Genomic DNA, 19,871 nt, shown 5'->3' on the forward strand with positions numbered 1-19,871 from the left:
ATTTTGACAAAGATGTCAGATAGAACCTTATAATTCTAAAATGATGATTTGCTATTTTAATATTTTATTGCATATAGAACATTTATGTATACTTATAATAGTTGTGCTGTACGTTTTATGCTAAAACAGCCTTTAAATAGTTAGCTATTAATTAAATAGGAATAAATTAAATGTAAGCACTTGCATGTGCTACTTTTGTAAGTGAAAAAGAAATCAATGTATGCATAAATAAATACATAACATTTATTTTTTTGGTTTATGATTGTCATTTACATTTACTGTACTAAATGAACAAAATGCATACAAATATTATAAGGACATAACACAATGACTAAAACTTTGAAATATAAAACTATTTTTAAAACAAATCTATATATTGGGATTAGAGAAATTACAGTAGTATGTCAGTGATACAGTAATGTGACATAATCTTTGCCTGTTAATTTAATTTGATTATGTAATAAACGTTTTAATCAATCATTTCCATCACAGAATGTATCGTCAGTATTTTAGTATTTTATTGTATTTAATGTAATAGGACATTTCAATAAAAATGCTAAAAGGTTTATGCTAATAACCAGACTTATTTAAATAGTTAAATACTGATTACATAGGAGCAAATTTAATTTAAGCATCTTCATGTTTTATGGAAAGCATACAATAAATTCATCAAATATGACAATATTTTTTCTGCATATAAAAGTGTAACAATTTTTTTGCACAATTCTGTTTCACAGTATAAGTTTTACTACATTTTAGCTGCTTTTAAATAAATGCAATGAGCTAAGGTGAGCTAAGGAGGTTTATTAAAACTTTTTTTAAAATCCCTTCTGATCATGCCTTTGATTGTTAGTGTACGTTTCAAGTACTTCACTACAGTTGCTCTTTGTTTTAAACATAGCAGAAGTACATTAACTGAATAGAACTTGTGTTTATTAGCTGAAAAAGAAGAACTCGCGTGTAGCCGTCCTAGAGAAACAGCTGCAGGAGAAGAGCTCTGCTTATTCACAGGCTGTAATGAAGACAGGACACCTTGAACAAGACCTTCTGGTAACACACACACACACACACACACACACACACGCACACACACACACACACACACACACACACACATACACACAATATCACACATAAAACATTTCAAAATAAAACTGCAGATTTATCCAGTTCTCTGTATCTGAATGATCCTGTTCTCTTGGTTCAATCAGGAGAAGACCAGCAGCATTCAGCACTATCAGTCAGTCTTGAACAAGAAACAGAGGGAATATCAGCAGACTGTTGACAAAGTCAAGGCAGAGCAGTCACACAAATGCAAGGAACTGGAGGATGAAAGAGAGGTGGTATGTGTGCATTTATTAATTATATTGCACTCAAAATGTTATAAAAATCCAATGAATGTAATAAAAAAGTGTGTGTATGTTTCAGCTGCAGTTGTCTCTGGCTCAGAAACAGACTGAAATCGAGGAGCTTGAACAAAACTTGACTGATGTTCACAGAGACAAGCAGGCGGCACAGCAGAGAGCAACTCTTCTGCAGAGCTTTATAGATCAGCTCACTGAGGTCAGATCGCATCCTTCATATATAAACATCCATACAGAGATTTTGAGACAATAGGATTTTTTTCCCATTTACACTTACAGGATTTCAAACAATTTTAAGGGCCTTATCATACAAAATTCTAAAAATTCAAACTAAACCACACAGTGAACAGAACTAAACTGAACTTCAACTCTGAAAACTGACCTGACATCGTTTCGATTTACTAAAACTTCTATGCTTAGCCCCTTTTACAGAAGCTACATTGTAAAAGCGCTATACAGTAGAAAATAAAGATGAATTAAATTGAATTGAATACACCTTGTGCAATGTGGCGGCAGGTGCGATGCAAGTGTTTTTTGCTATCAGCCTGGCACAGGTTGGATTTTCATGTCCTGCGCCCCATTGTTTAAATAGCAAATGCATAGAGGTGTGAACCTACACTGGTCTCACGGTTCGGTTACGGTTATCATGCCATCGATTCGGTTCAATTCGATATCTCAGTGCATCACGTTGCATTGACGATGCTTTTCATTCACAATTTTATATTTTACTTCACAGGCGCTGTTCACCAATGAGTGACACTGATAAACTGCAGGGGTGCAGTGTTGCCAGATTGAGGAGATATTTCCAGCTGCAGACCAGCAGAACCACACACATTTTAGGCACACACAGTCTTGCACACACGATCTAGGCAAACCATAAACTCCTTAGGAGCATTATCGCCACCTATTGAATTTCACAAATACGGTTTCCCATTTCAGTCATTATATCATTATTATATCGTAACGATCACTTTAACATCTCTGGAGTTTCTGAACTCAAATTACGAGAATAAAAATAATTGGTTAAACACTTATGACTTTAATCACGTGTCCACATTCACAAAGAAAACATAATAGACCTTCTAATTGTAGGATTAAGTGTAATAAACTAATTCAGGATCTTAATATTATCATACTTGGTTAAAATCGCTTTAATGTAAAATATAAAAAGCAAACAATAATGTGTCACATTAAAATAAATTACTCTAGTTAATCATTTAAACAATATATAATATAGTTTATATATTATTTTATCTTAACTGATTATCTGATTATAAACTACTATGTTTTACTAAACTGTAGCAACTGTTAGTAATATATATATATATGTAATTTTTAATTAATTATTAACAGTTAATTTGTTTGTAATGCTAAATTTGTTACAACTATAATTAAAACAAATTACCAATACTTTATGGTTTGAAAACAATATATTGCTTACTATAACTAATTACTATAGTATTTAATGTGGGAAATCATTCATAAAAAAGTTATTAGATAATTAAGCATAATAAATACTATTAAATCGCTTGAGTAAAATATTAATATAGTGTTATATATTTATTACATGTAAAAAGATTTTTGTTACATATAAAGATGTATTATTGTCTATATTAACTTGCTTTATTTGCTTCATGATAAATGAATCCATTATATACATTAAACCTGTCCAATTTAGGTCTTTCAGCAAGGCCAGCAAAAGAGTATCTGCGATATTTACTCTGCGATAGTCATCTATGATGACTGATAGAAAACTGTTATATGTTATACTGTCTATTATATGTCGATCGGAAACAAGGCTCCCCATTGCCAGTCTCGATCGCAATATTTGTGAAATAGTAAACATTTGTTTATTGTGTCCATTATTTATTAACAATATATTTAAAATTATATTGATGACGATGTCTGACAAGATGTAAATAACATTAACATCCGTCGTAACCATATATGGTTTGCCTAGATTGTGTGTGCTGGATTGTGTGTGCCTCAAACGTGTGTGGTTCTGCGGCCCTGCAGCTGGATATTATTGGAGATTAAGCGGTTTTGCATAGGCATTTTGCGGGTTTTATATAGTTTTTTCCATGATAGACGTGATGGGGAAAATTAGCGCACTCGTGTCTGGATCCAGAAGTATCGCTGTAACAGCCGAGAGGAGAGAAAAAGTCACGCAGCAGGTCAAATGGGCCACAGTGAGAGAGAGAGAAATGGAGTTTACTTTCATTCTCTCAATTGCAGTGAAATTGGGGCTTCTGCTGTAAGTGTCAGTAAAAGACTGTCCAGCAAACACACGCAGTGAAATTGTTCACAGTTTCTGTGTTTTTAAGTAGTTGGAGTATTGTAAATACTCGCGCTCGCCTCCCTCGCCATAGTAAGCTACGCAACATAGCGCATATGAGAGAAATGATGTCAGTACGCAATAACCGGTTATGATTATTACTGAACCAATACCGAATTGTCCGCGCCTGCATTGCGGTTCACTGAAGAAACAATTAAATTTGACACCACTAATTTGCACCCATAGTCATGCTGGTCTGAAAAGGAGGTGTGTTATAAGGAAAGTTCACCTAAAAATGAGAATTCTGTCATAATTTCGTTCTTCTATTAAACACAAAAGAAGATATCTAGAAGAAAGCAGAAAACCTGTAACTATTGACTTCCATAGTGTTTGTTTTTCCTGTTATGGATGTCAATGGTTGCAGGTATTCAGATTTCTTCTAAATATCTTTTTTAGTGTTCAGCAGAAGAAAGAAACTCATAAAGGTTTATAATGATTTGAGAGTGAGTAAATAGTAAGTCAATTTTCATTTTGTGGTGAACTGTGCCTTTAAGGCACATTGTTGATAGGTTGCTATTTAAATTTAAATAAACAGCAATATTAATTAGCTAAAGGCTGGTCTAAAGACAATGACGCAGTGTTTGGTTATTTAAAGAGAGCGGTAGTGATAGGTGGGTCCAAAACATGCATAAACGTTGCTTATTACCAGGGGCAGATGGAATTTTTTGCTATTTTTGCGCAGAATTTTGTTAAAAATCTGCGGATTTATGCAAAATGATTTTGGGAGTATCATAACTAAAACCTTAATATATGAAATAAAAAATAACACCTTTTTAACTTTTATTTAATGTTTACAATGCAAATCCAATTAGATCCACTTTATTTGGTAAACAAAGCAAGTCTCTCATATAATATATCCACCAAAAGACAGAAAATATTCCTTTACAACCTATATTGTGCATCAATCTTAAAACTATTTTCATATTAGTCAATAATATTCCTGAAATAAATTTAAAAACTGAATAAATATAAATTTACACACATTTACACAAGTAAATAGACTCGATGGGCTAAAAATCTGTGGAATTCTTTGCGTGCAGATTTTGTGTGGGTCTGCTTATTACACATAGGGATTCACAGCAGTACACAAATATCTTTAAATATGAAAAATTAGAGGATTAAAATGTAAAATATTATTATTGTCTACATAAAAACTGCTTGTTCTGTAGATGGTCTGCTCACTTTAACTTCACACATGAGCAGATCTGTTTTGTTGGAAAAATAATGAATGAAGATGAGAGAGAACCCAGTCTAGGAGACTCAAGAGGCAGAATTTGTTTGAGTAGTGTTGGTTAGTCTGCTCTCATACAGCGTCTTCATGAAGTCCATGAGTCTGCAAGAGCCTACAGGAGTCTCTTACAAGTCTGAAGTCAAGTCTAAAATGAGTCTATCATGTGTTTTAGGAGGGGGCTGAGTTTGTAGGTGGAGACATAGAAAACGGGCTGGACTAGTTTTAGTTAAGATCTTGTTTTAGGGTCTTGAATAGATCCTGAGGTTTCACCAGCCCTGATCAGCTTGAAAGTATCACCTAAAGACAAAGACACAGTCGTTGAGACCCTGCCCTTGTGTTTGCATCACTTTAGCACAGCCAGTGCTCAGGAAGCAGGAGGTTTTAATGTATACCACACCCTAGCTAGAGTTTTGAATGTGAGAATGTGTGAAACCAAAGAATATAACTTTTCAGTTATATATAGATTATTGTTAATTTGATTATTAAGATTATTATAATTTTTTATTCCCACACTTTCCTCGCTAATGAAGAGTTCAGTTTTTGTACAAATTTCCACATGTAAATAAAATTGAACAAATATTTTTGCTTCCATTGGAGATCCTATTATTTTAAGATTTCAGACTATATTTGCTTTAGAACAAGATGATCACATTCTGCACTTTATTTTCCAATGAAATTTACAAAAAATTAAATATTAATGTTTTCACTTATTTCATACTTTTGGACTGCACTGAAACACATGAAGAACATAAGTTTATGTCTAGCTGCTGAATCGGTCTCTGTTCTTTGGACAGGATTTTGAAGCAAAATCTAAATGCAGCGAAGAAACACTTAGAAATGTGGAAGAACAAGCTGCTGACTCTGCTTCAAAGGTGAGACTGACTTGCTTTTTTTACCTCAGTGTTATAATGACAATAACAGGATGTTTGTTTTTACACTGCTTTGTCTATAATGGTGGTTCATGTCTTTTAATACCCATTTGTCCCATACAAATGACAAACATTGTATCCCATGTCCTACAAATATGTACCTCTTAACGATACTTTTTGAGTGTAGATGCATGCAATCTTTGGTACATACCACATACTCATTAACGGATCATTCTGTTGCTTAGTTACCTGCCCTGCCAATCATCTTGTCACATCATCCACGTTTCTTTCATATTTAATTTTTTATATTTCCTACCCAATTTAAGATGCTGCAGTAGGTTAATCTGCGAGTCTTTCAAGCGGATATGATATAAAACCTGAAATAAGTATTTTCTGTTAGGTTAGATATTAATTACCAATCATTCAAAGAAAAAGAAAAGAGATAAGCTCAACATAAAAAACAAAAAACAAAACAATCATTTAAACATCTTTACAAAAGTCTTACGTGTCAGTCTTATGCATCTGCCAGGTTTGTAGTTTGTTGTGAATTTGTAGAAGAGACAAAACCAGGAGGATTTTCAGGTAAAATTAAATATGAAAGAAACGTGGATGATAAGCAACAGAATGATCCGTTAATGCTAAATGACTAAAGGTATCTTCAAAGCAGAATCCTTCGTTCATCGAAAAATCTCTGTACTACAGCAGGTAGCACTTTTAGTACAAACTAAAACTGCCATTACAAGTTTAATAATAATACATTTTATTTAAAGTGCCTTTTAAGAAACCCAAGGTCACTGTACAACATATACAGTTGAAGTCAGAATTATTAGCCTCCCTGAATTATTAGCCCCATGTTTATTTTTGCCCATTTATTTCGACACATTTCTAAACCTAATAGTTTTAACAACTCATCTCTAATAACTGATTTATTTTATCTTTGCCATAATAACAGTAAATAATAATAAATAAAATTAAATAATATTTGACTAGATATTTCTCAAGACATTTCTATACAGCTTAAAGTGACATTTAAAGGCTTAATTACGTTAATTAGGTTAACTAGGCAGGTTAGGGCAATTAGGCAAGTTATTGTATAATGATGGTTTGTTCTGTAGACAGTCGAAAAAAATTGCTTAAAGGGGCTAATAATTTTAACCTTAAAATAGTTCATTAACAATTTACAACTGCTTTTAATCCAACCAAAATAAAACAAATAAGAGTAACTGTAGAAGAAAAAATATTATCAGACATATTGTGAAAATTTCCTTCCTCTGTGAAACATCATTTGAGAAATATTTAAAAAAGAAAACAAAATTCAAAGGGGGCTAATAATTCTGACTTCAACTGTGTGTGTATATATATATATATATATATATATATATATATATATATAAATATATATATATATATATATATATATATATATATATATATATATATATATATATATATATATATATATATATATATATATATATATATATATATATATATATATATATATATATATATATATACAATTCAATAATTGAAAAATAAACCAAGAGTATAAAAATAGAGAAGATGATAAAATACAAAGACGTGATACAGAATGTAGTATGTAGCTATAAGGAGTAAGTTGTTTTGAACAGATGAGTTTTAAGTCTGGATTTAAACAGAGCGAGGGAGTCAATGTTGCGGATGTCAGGAGGAAGAGAATTCCAGAGTTTGAGAGCAGAGCGACTGAAGGCTCTGCTCTCTATTGTGCTGAGACGGGCAGAGGGAACAGAGAGGTGAATGGACACAAAATCTTGTTTAGTAGTAGTTTTGTACACAAATCTTATTTTTGGCCTTTGCCTGAAAGTATTACCAAGCCATTGGTGTGAAAAAACACAGAGCTGTGTCTGGAACTGACAGTATGCATTTCTTTGAAACTGTGTTTTTACGCCTAGCACTTATAATTTGCATTACATTGGATAAATAATACTGTCCCTTGCACACAGGCTGTCAAACCTGCTCCCTCAGAATGCATCTTACAATGTAAAAACATCATTTATATATTTGAAGAAATTTGTAATCTTTCAAGTTCTTATCAAATTCGCTTCTGGGCAAGTTAGAGTTTGCACAGATCTGGTCTTTCCTCATAGAAAGTAAAATCTTGTCATAAAGTGGCCCACAAGTATATACAGTTGAAGTCAGAATCTTTTGCCCCCCTGTTTATTCCCCCAACCCCCGCCCCCCCCTTTTCTGTTTAACAGAAAGATTTTTTTTTTCAACACAGTTCTAAACATAATAATTGTAATAACTAATTTCTATTAAAGGGCACCTATTTTACCCCTTTTTGAGATTTAAGAATAGTCTTTAGTGTCTCCAGAATGTGTGTGTAAGATTTCAGCTCAAAACACCCATCAGATTATTTGTTATACTTTTTAAAAGGTTGGGATTTTCTGCTTTGAACACTATGAAACTGTTTTTGTGGCCTGTGCCTTTAATGCTGGTTCTCCCACCGTTCCCACGTGCCTGTCAGTGTGCCTCCGTCTTTGCCTCGGCTGCCTCAGATAAACAGACAGACATGAAGGAAGCAGATCTCATTTAACGTTTGTGAAAAATACTACAGTAAAAACTTTCCCAATGAGAATTTGATGTATTTGTTGTGGAGTTAACTCAAGCCTTTCTGTGTTACAAAGTTCACGGACAGACACACTTATACACACACAGTGGACCCACACACACATACAGCACGCGCATTTAGTTTTTACACAGCAATTGTGACAGGATAAACGTTAATATCCTTTGTTATATGATACCTGTTATGTTTATGTACAAAGTAAACCTGATTTAACGTCCACAAACCAGGGTTCATACGGTCATGGAAAACCTGGAAATTCGGTTAAAATCTCCTTAAAGAAGGAGCAGCTCCAACAAGCAGAAGCTGCCTGTAAGTGTTTTTATTTGTTAAAACTGATCATGACATATACAGTGTCTAGCCTTAACGGTATGCTGTAGCGAAGATGCAAACAACGGAAAATGCTGTTTGGCACCGCTAACAATTTAGCTACAAATTCATATTTATCAGTCAAACTGCTGTAAACACACACACTTCACCAGCTCGTGCGTGTCTCTCTATTGGCAGCTTTTCCATGCGTTTTACATCTCAGATAATGAACTCGCAAAAGATATATGAACAATTCATATTACTTACACATGCATATTCTGAATATATGTGAAAGACGTTGTGTAACGCGTTGAGTTAAAAAAATACAGGAGAGCTCGCCTAACTCATGTAGCAGCAGAAAAATAAATCAAGGCTCGCACAGGTCCATCTTGTGCTTTATTCTTCTGTCAACAGCATCACTGTATATTACAGAACAATAACTTAATCCAAGCAGCAGAGAAAAATAAAAATAAACATCGGTCCCGCGCACATGCGCTTCTCGTGTTACACACGTCTACAGACATTTTACTCACACACACAATGGCGATTTCTCTTAAAGGAGCCGCACCTCATTTTCAATCGTTACAGACACTTGTCAGATTTTATTTTAGAGAGCGGGCATGAGGTTGACTGACTGTTTACACAGCACAAAAGCGCATGTTTGTACGGGCTTGACGTGGAGCCGATCCACGAATCACAGCACATTATTATAGATTATGTGCTGATTACCAATCAGAGCCTCTTGAGGGCGGGCCTTTCAGAGGAACTAGGAAAAATGCCAGTCGTTTTCATGTTAGCTGAATAGCTGTATATAATCAAAGTAAGATTTAAAAAAAAAACGTGATTTTTAAGTGAAACATAAGCATCTTATTAACACAACCAAGCCTTAAAATTACATTCTGGACCACCTCTTTAAGAAATATTTAAAAAAAGCAAAAGGGGGCCTACAAATTTAGATTTGAACTTTACTTAATATTAAACAAAGTGTTTTTTTTTAATTGGATAAAATCTCATAATCATGAGATTAATTTCTTTATTGCATCAACTTTAGTTAAGGTCATTTTTATGTTGATATTTGTAGCTGAGGAGCCTGCAGACTGAACTGTCTTCCTGCAAAGAGGAGCTGAGTCTTTATCTTCAACAGATGGAGGAGGTGAAGAACCATCATGAGAAGCAGCTGGAGGTGAAGAGCAGTGAGGTCAGTCACTTCCTCTTCCTGTACTCCTGGCCGAACATTATTTGAATGAAACTAAATGACCCCTGATGTTGATTGGGTTATCGGTTTATCAGCTGTCACAGCTGCAGGAAGAGCTGAGGAGGAAATGTGAGGCTTATCAGAGCTCCAGTGAGGAGAACCTGCAGCTACAGCACTCCATCCAGAACCAGCACTGCATGCTGGAGGAGAGCACGTCACGCATCACACAGCTGGAGGAGAGTCAGAGTCTGCTGCAAAGCCAGGTACACACATGCCAGGGGGATTAAACGTCTTGATCAGGCCTCGGAGTTTTGTGGAAAGCTAATCAAAGCAACACTTGATGTTTTTTTGGAAATAGGTTCATTTTACAACTCTCCTTGAGTTAAACAGTTGAGTTTTACCATTTTTCAATCCTTTCAGCTGATCTCTTAAGATGGTGGGAGCACTTTTAGCTTAGAATAAATCAGAATAGGCCCTCAGATGCATATCCGATATTAATCAGATTATTCTCTGGCCATATCGGTCTAGAAAATAGCAACTTTTCCTTTTTTGTGTGTTTTAGTACACTATGTAACTACAATTCAGTTCATTTTTATTTCTGAAGCACTTTTTACAATATAGATTGTGTATGTAGAAATGTAGAAAGCAGCCTAATATGGATGAAGTTTCAGTAAATTTAAACTGCTTGAGTTCAGTTTTCACAGTTGAAGTACATTAGTATAATGTAAATGTCAGTGCTGAAAGCCGAAACACTGAAGTGCAACTCCACCAAAGCTCCAAAACAAACTTTACCAACTGATGAAAGTGAAGGGAAAAAACAGCCTCAGTTGGCATTAACTACAGAATAGTCAAGCTTTAAATAGGAAAGTTATTGAAACTCTTTTTTACGTTTTTGAGTGAGATACCAATGGTCTTAGGGTGTCACGGTGACGCAGTGGGTAGCACTATCGCCTCACAGCAAGAAGGTAGCTGGTTCGTGCCTCGGCTGGGTCAGTTGGCATTTCTGTGTGGAGTTTGCGTGTTCTGCCCGTGTTTGCGTAGGTTTCCTCCCGGTGCTCCAGTTTCCCCCACAGTCCAAAGACATGCGGTACAGGTGAATTGAACTAATGTAGCTTGCACTACTAATGTAGCTTAGCATAAATTATTAAATCAGATCCTAGTCATCAGCCTAGAAAATAACAACTTTTCATTTTCTGTCTAAATTCTATCTCAGTACACAATGTAACTACGGAACAGTCAAGCTTTAAATAGGAAAATGATTAAAACCTTTTGAGTGAGATCTTAATGGTTTTAAATGCTAATGCTTAGAAATGGTGGCTTGAGACTGGCGCCTCAGTAAATAGAGACCTGGACTAATTTTTTTGTTCTATCTTAAGGATGGTGCTAATTTCATAAGTAATAAAGTTCCGTGATCTATAAATGAGCGTTCTTTTCCAAAATATCTCCCTAACTCTGGTACTTAACAACACCAAGAAGAAATGGTATCAGAGAATCAGTTTTACTCATAGGCGAAGGGTAAACTAACTCTAGGGTAAGGCTAAGACATGGGCTGCCCTTTAAGGCATTTAAAAAGATTTACTTTTCATGAAAAGCACCGTCTTTCAACAAACGTCTTATATTCAACATGCACATTAAATTATTTTATTAGATTCATTCAATTATTATAGTCACTTTCGATATGCAGCCAAGGGCCAGAAAATGAGTGGACCTAAATAGGATGGACCTCAGTGCCTACTCTTAAACTAAGTGTATAATGGCTAGTTTCTTATATATATGATCTCTGGTAATATAGTAATTTATTTATCAAGTGACATTTGAATATCCAACCCTTTTGCAAAAATAAATAAATTGCAAAAATGTGTCAAGAATCTGAAATCATTCACTTTGCCACGAGGCCAATCGAAAACTGAACTTGTAATTCAGCAATAAATATATAAAACTAAGCATTTTTAATATTGAATACCGAATTTATTTTTCTTTATTAAGCTAGACACAACAAAAAAGAATGAAAATATGACAAAATAAACTTGGAGTTTATTTGCGTTATCACGGGCTGTGGTAAACTTATTGGCAATTAAATTAGAGGCAACCATTGCAGAGTATAGGTGATCCAGTAGCCATTAGCTAGCGTGAGTAATTGTTTAAATTAGATTCATATTATTCAAAATACAAATTAAAACATAATTAAAAATCTTGACTTTCCATTACCCCTGTAGAAAACACAGCAGAATTAAACTGCAAAACAAGATTACTACACTAGGCTGGAATACTACGTTACAATGAAACAACCAAAATAAAGCATTTCATTTAACACTGAAAACTAACTAAACCAGAATAATATATGATTATACCTCTCTCGTAATACTCATTTGTCATTTTATTTCTTGGTCCTTGACCAGCATATTGGAAAAGTCCGCTGGCCAGCACTTTCTGTTTCGTTTTCAGAGCTGCTGCCAACTCATTTTTTTTGTGCGGAGGGGGACTTTAAAATTGATTGGCAAACTTACTATAACTAAATTGTTCTGTTAATCAGTAACATTAAATTACATTCATATTCCGCCCTACACCCATTACATGTTTTCAATGCAGTTTTTTTCTTTGCTGCTATCTCTGTGGTCTCTGGCCAGGGGGAGGCTAAGCCTTCCCCAGCCTTACACACGCTCCACCTATGGTTTTACTATTGAAACCGGCATTTTGTACAAGCATGTCTTTTTGAGGGCTTGACTATTTTTTAATAAGGGGAAAAATCATTATGTACCACCAAATTGTTTATATCAGAAATTAGTCCAAGATGATTAGTTACATCACAAACTGGCAAAGCTGCGCTGAAAGCTTATTTTTATTGTATGAAAAAGTCTGCAAGTCCACAATATACAGTGTAAATCAATATTATTATATCTTTTTTATTGCTTAGTGGTCATTGTACAACTTGTAACAAGAATGTTGTGACAGTTGGTCAGTGTTGTATTTAGCCTACCCCTCCTCCACTGTGATTGGTTGGCTGACTAGAAGGTGTAGAAAGCCTCACAGCAAGAAGGTGGCTGGTTTAAGCCTTGGCTCGATTTCTGTGTAGAGTTTGCATGTTCTCCTCTTGTTTGTGTGGGTTTCCTCCGGGTGCTCTGGTTTCTCCCACAAATCCAAAGACATGCTCTATAGGTGAATTGAGTAAGCTAAATTGTCCTTAGTGTATGTGTGTATGTCCTGGTCCTCCAGATTGGGGGTTAAGCATTGAGCTAAAGACCCACCTCGTAAAAATTGTTATAAAACACCAACATGGTGTGGCTAAATATCAACTTCGAAAGAAACGGCCCTGGGAGTAAGTAATTAATTAAGTATTTGTGATTGTAAGTAATAATTATTTGTCACAGTCTTCATCGTCTTTTTTCTCTGTCAACTTGCATTACTATTTGAAAAATTTGCTCTTTTTGATTTTATATGCACAACAAATATAGGTCAAACATTTACATTTAGGTCACAACAACATTCAGGTCAAATTCTTATGCCTCACATTTAACAAACACTTAGGTTAGGCCTAGACTTATATCCCGACCATCAGTAGCTGGCTCTGTTTACTGTGAGAAAGATTAAACTATCATATTACAAATTGTACATTAATCATACAATTACATCCGACAAAACCATTTTTGCTTTTGTTTTCATTATCCCGAATAGTGTTTTGTAATGTCACCCTTCTTAATATCAGATCAATGAATAATAGAGTCATTCATGTGTGAGAAGTTATGTATAGCTGTGCTTAAGGGTTGTTTTCCCCAACACAAAACAGGCTTCTTCTACAAAACAGTTTGTACTGAACCTCTAATGGAATAATTGAACCATAAAGTCAAAGTTTTTATCCTTGACCATGTGGTACAATTTAAAAATTATAAATTCGTGCAAATTACTACAACAAATGACCCCCCAAAACCATCGCTTTAGCTGCTGTTCCATAGATATTTAAATTAGATGACACCTACGCTATTCTATGAAATCGTACGCTATTGTACACTGATATATTGGAAGGATCAATATGCGTCAATAGAGCTGGCATTTTAGTACAGGGTAGTGCTCCTTTGAAATGAATGTGGGACCAAGGTGCAGATGACTGGCCATCTGAAGCCATAGATATATAGACATATCTACATATATCTGTGATTGGGAGTTTTCCCGGTGGTCAGTATGCAGATATTTTTTAAATTATGAAAATTATAATTTTACATCACTTTTCTATATTGATGGATAAGTGACGGCACAAGCATTGCCCACAAAGATCATTTGTTTGTGTGCATGGAAATGTATTTTCCTCCCTCTCTTAGATCTTATTTATGTCCTGAAACACACTCCTGCTTTCACTTCTCATTCTAATGGAGGGAGCGATTTGTTTGTGAATGAATCCCTGTTATGAATGACTCGTGTGAACCATCGATATCCCTGCGTCTCAATGTGCACATCCACCTTTTTGATCTAAATGGTATATAACATTTGTACTATTCAATAATTTATGATGGACAGTATGCACATTGATGCGCAGGCTCTGTTATTGTCAGGCACCCTTATAAGTTACTTCAAAAGGTAGCCGTTACTTCACTTAGCCGACAATAATTCAAGTTTCCCCCATCAGTGTCTTGTTAACGTATTTTATTTACATAGTTTGCTGATTTCATTTAACAAAACTAGCACAAGCCTAGTATTTAGCGCGAGTTGGCGCTACTTTACCTTATGGTCTATGACTAATACTATCAATAACATTACTTGTTTAGCACAAAAGTTCTTAACATACAAAAATGTAAACAATGAAATCTTACCTATAAAATGTGCTGCCTTTATGCTTTGTTTTCTTTGTTTGCTCCTTACTACACCTGTTCGCAGCGTAAAATTCCAGCATCTTCACATTGGCTTTACTCTTGACTAATGCGGTTGAATAACATTTGTCCTGGGAGCACTGTACAAATATGGCGGCAATATTGACGCATACACAGGGTTCTTATGTGGGATCTAGTGTATATATCTATGATGCTGTTCTAAATGTTATTTTTGCCTAAAGGTTCCCTATAAACAAAATCTGGGTACACCTGGGCATAGTTGAATAATAAGAGATATGAAAATGGCCATATTGTGAGCCTTAGACACCATTTTTTTCTCGTTCTCATGTAAAATTCACAAGCGTGAAACCCCAGTGTATAAAAGGCCAATCGGAACACAAAGCAGACTGTTGCGTGACTCACAGGACATTCCCTCATTATTTGCATGTACTTTAGGTCCTTCATCCGGATCTCATGAGCAGCTGTGTCATCAGATCACTGCTCCCTTATCAAAACTGCTATTTTACTCCTCTTTTAAAGGTCTCATGAAATTAAGTTTCATAGATGTTAGTATAAAGTTTTTTAGATGTTAGTATTAGTATTATTAGTTTTAAGATATCTTTAAGCTAGTGTGCCCCAAAACAGTGACACAATTCGCATTTAGAAGATAAAAACTAATATAACCATTTAAAACTTGTAGTTTGTCACTTCCACCTAAATGGATCAACGTTATATTCACGTCACCTCACACTACAGTTTCTCATCACATTTTAACCAATCAAATGCTCTTCAGTATCTGGCATGCCCTGTTCCCTTCAAGACGCTTCTCATTTGATTTTCATTTGATTCACATAAGCTCAACCATTCTCACTGGCAGAGCTTTGATAAAACAAAACACTATTGGCTGTTTTTTTTTAAATAGGAGGAGCTACACTGTTCTGCCCTCTCTTCGTGTTTTGGTTGAGATTATGCCAAACATTGAATAAAGATGCACATTTCAAAGCACTTCACAGTACCTTTAAAGCTTGTCCCATTTAAAATGTATTTTTAAAAAATTGTTGTAATGTCACCAATAAACTTTGTGGCCAATGAAATGCTGCCTGCTGCATTCATATTAATGATCCCGTGTAGATTATCAAAATCTGAGTTTGTCGCCTTGTTTTTAACTGAGATTTTACACTGAGATTTTTTTTAAACAAGAATGATGGCTAAGAAATGGTTTTGAGGCTCACGGTATGCCAATGCCATTTACTGAACTCTTATTATACAGCTAGGTTTATCCAGATTTTCATAAGATGGGAGCTTTAACAATCCTCCCAATGAAGTTAAAAAAGCCAAATAGGATAATAATAGTCTCATGACCTGATTGCATGAGACATCCATCTATGCAGATAGTGAGATAACATCTACCGATTGCCCACAGGTATCCCAGTTGGAGCAGGACTTGGAGAAGGAGCGCAGTGCCTTGTCTCAGGCTCTGAGAATAAGGGAGAGGGAGGTAGAGGAGGTCAACCAGGAGGTGCAGAAGAAGGAGAGACAGGCTGCAGAGCTCTCCGGCTCCATAACGTGAGACAAACTGCCTGTTTCAGTTCCTTTATTTACCTTTTGTTTTGAGGAAGTCTCAGTTTTGCATAATTACTCAATTATTAGTGACACCGTAACCCCTATCTGAAGATCAGAATGCTCAAAAATGCTTATTAGAACGGATAATAGTGGTAATAATTCATTCACACAATGAATTTGATCCTTAAACCAAAATTATAACTTTGATACGACGCGACTATATCTTAGAATTTAAAGTAAACCGTAAAAGTAATGAATTGAATAATAAATGACCCAACATAGAACTAGTAATTCTTTTTTTTTTAAACCCCCATAGCTTGCGTTTTTAGCAATACGAGACATAAAACTAGCCTCCCCCTCATTCAGTTTTAACGTTTGGTATTATTTTTAGTCTTGCTCCATCTATTCATTCCAATTCAACAATAAATATGTAAATAAAACTATAAAAGAAAATCTTTTTTGTAAAAGGTGTAAAGGGTTACTACAGACCCAATGTATGTAATGGTGAAAGCTTATTTTTCTTCTGCAAAATTACTTACATTTTTGATAACTCAGTAAATGGAGTTCACCTTTGTCTGATGTCTGATTGTTATGTCACATGAGCTACAGTAGATGCTGAGTGCACTGAAAAAATTATCTAATAGTAAAAAAGTAGAACTTTTCCAAATTCCCAAAGGCAAAATATAATACTTTGATAAATTTTTTCGTAATTGTTTTACAATATCAGGAGAGGGTAATGCTTTCGTAGCCCTTATTTATGATTTGCAGAGGTCCATACATGCTAGATATATAGGTTAGTGTCAGGGCTTGACGTTAACTTTTTTGATCACCAGCCACTGTGGCTGGTAGTTTTCCAACATTACTAGCCACTTGCCATTTTTACTAGCCACAATTTTGTTGTTGGGAAAATATATTTTATATGCATGACATTTGACTTTGGCATGCTAAAATTACCTGATTTCACAATTTTGTGTCATTTCCACTTGCCTCATTGATTATTTAACTTTTTTGTGTGTTGTGTATGACCTTGCTCAATGAGCAATGAGCAAGTGGGTTGGGGTTTCATAGTGTCATAGTGCAATTAGTTTTTATTTCACATGACTATTCAGGGCTCAACACTATGGATTTTGTTTTTTTTCCTCTGGCCTCACCAAACAAATTATTTCCTTGGCACAGTTTTTAAAGAGCCCCTATTATGGGTTTTTGAAAATGACCTTCCATGCAGTGTGTAACACAAGCGGCAACCTCCCGCTCTCCCTCGGGAGGCCAATACGGAAGTAACAGAAACTGCAATTCATCAAAATTCCGCTAGTCCTGGCTCCATAATAGAGCAAGTTGCAATTGAGCCCACTGTTAGAATGGCCAACTTTACAGCAGAAAAAAAGGTGTTTACAGCCTGGTACAAAGAACGATTTTGGTTCATATAGCTATTATTACCCTCCATGACAACTGTGAGGGGGGTGAATTTTTTTATAACTCATCCATTTCCTTTATATTAGGTTATTTTAAGTTTGCATAATTAAGGGCGTGGCCACTTGAGTGACAGCTAGGTCTCGCTGGTCGCCGTCACTTCACCTCAGCTGAATCCAGCAGATTAGCCACTGATCTCGGCATATTCATCGTATTTTTGTGTTGTTTTATGTGGCTTTACACAGTCAGTTGCCTTTTGGACTTATTTCTTACAATTATCAGATGATATGGGATGCTGTGTGCATTTAATTGTGCTCACAAACCATTTACGTGGCCTCCGTTTCCCATGTGAGTAAAGTAATATACTTGTATACCATCTCTATAAATGTATTTGTTTTATTTAAGATCATTTATCATTAATATTTTTCTTTAGACCCGTAAAGCACTCCAGAATGTGACAGATTGATTAGCTGTAGGCTCTAGAACAGTCATCTGAAGCGTTGTCATACAGTGTTGTGCTGGATTTTATCAATAGTCTTGCATTTACTAACACACACACTATATCTGAAGTGTTTGGAAGTAATTCGCGTTTTCCTCCTGTAGAAAAACGTCATAAGAACAATGTTTAGTGGCTCAATGTATTACTACAGTGTTTTTGAAAGTCTAATCACTTTACTGATATAGTGTACAGCCAAGCACATGTGGTCAGAACACAAGCGAGTCGCAGTTAATAAAGTATTAAGCGTTCTCCCAAAGTAAAGTCTGTCTGCCAGGTCCAAGCAAAGTTCCAGCAGGTGTCTGTAGCTCCGCCCACTCTCCGCCTCTTTGCCCTTGTTTGGTATCCCGCCGTGGGTGCGATGACGTGCGAACAAAATGGCGACGGTTGGCCGCGCCTACTTGTGGCTTCTTTTGCGCTCTTCAGAAACCTATGAGTGACGTCACGGATACTCCGTCCATATATTTTACAGTCTATGGTGTAACACAGCTCTAAGTGAAGTGAAACATCCAGCTTAATTTTGAAGGTGCACCGTGTTTGAAAGGGACACTGTAAAGAGTCAGTGGTTGAAGTTTATTTTTGAATAATACCTCAGCAATATAGCCCCAGCCTTGTGCTGTGTTCCCCTCATTTTTCTGACCAGTGCTACAGCAATCTACACACTTACAACGAGGGATTAATCTGCCTTTTGTTAAAGGATAGATCAGAAAAGACTATTGATGTATGGGATTTTGTCAGAGCTTGACAGGAAATTTACAGCACACAGTTCATGGATCAATTTCTTCCTCCATTTCATAAGTGTAAGTGTGATTAAAATGGTTGCCGCCTTGTTTTCTCTAACTTGCAAATGATGTATTTAATTGTGTTTTGTTACTTGTAACCGCTTGTACTGTATCTGGTTAACTATTTATATTCTCATACCGCATCTAATACAGATTTAAATGCATTTGTGAGCTCGCGATCCACTGCCGTTTGTCATTGCTATGGCCACCATCAGCTGTTCCTACACACGTAGGGTAGTCAGGTTTCAAAATAGTTCAGCTTTTGCCGCTGTGTGGAATGATACTGAATGTGAGTCATTATTATTACTTATGGTGAAGACTACTTGTTGATAAGCCGTGGTGGGCATTTCTTTCTGTCTCACGCTGAACGCAGTTGACTAATCTCAATAGACTGGTTCATTGAACCAATCAGCGCAGATTGGCATCGCGTTAAGGAGGGGTTTGGGAATAAATGAATCTCTGTACAAATCATTTGGGAGTTGATGGGATAATTAGGTAAAAATAAATGCATATTATAAGACAATGAAAGTGTTTTTTGACCTTGCACTTTTTGACCTTTTGACCCTGTTGTTGGAGACCCCCAAAATCAAAATATGACCTATTTTAAACAAGCTAAATATAACTGTATACAAACAATTTTTATTCAACAAACATGTTTAAAAAAAAAAACAATTGTCATTTTAAAAAATAATCTCACGTATCTAAAACTATGCACAGTAGTCTGTCCTGGCTAAATCTAATCTTCTATTAAAGCAATGTTATTGTAAAGGATAATAATTAAACTATTAACAAAAATAACTGTAAGCAAAGGAAAGCAGGAAATGAAAAACATTCTGCATGCGATAATAAATGGATGATCACGTGCACACGGTTAGCATTAGGTCCATTAATAATCTGTTCAAAGAATCGGTAA

At 35.3% G+C, this 19,871-nt stretch overlaps 1 protein-coding gene across 1 annotated transcript in view; it reads left to right on the top strand.

Annotated features, from left to right (window-relative positions):
* Positions 1 to 19,871, top strand: part of ccdc18 (coiled-coil domain containing 18) — a 71,580-nt gene that overhangs the window by 18,879 nt on the left and 32,830 nt on the right. Inside the window, exons 12-18 of the mRNA XM_056473076.1 lie at positions 940 to 1,050; positions 1,212 to 1,343; positions 1,429 to 1,563; positions 5,725 to 5,802; positions 9,795 to 9,911; positions 10,004 to 10,171; positions 16,131 to 16,273. Of these exons, the coding sequence (XP_056329051.1) occupies positions 940 to 1,050; positions 1,212 to 1,343; positions 1,429 to 1,563; positions 5,725 to 5,802; positions 9,795 to 9,911; positions 10,004 to 10,171; positions 16,131 to 16,273 (884 nt within the window). The remainder of the gene's footprint in view (positions 1 to 939; positions 1,051 to 1,211; positions 1,344 to 1,428; positions 1,564 to 5,724; positions 5,803 to 9,794; positions 9,912 to 10,003; positions 10,172 to 16,130; positions 16,274 to 19,871) is intronic.

This window comes from Danio aesculapii, chromosome 2 (genome assembly GCF_903798145.1).
Source record: "Danio aesculapii chromosome 2, fDanAes4.1, whole genome shotgun sequence".
Classification (NCBI taxonomy): Eukaryota; Metazoa; Chordata; class Actinopteri; order Cypriniformes; family Danionidae; genus Danio; species Danio aesculapii.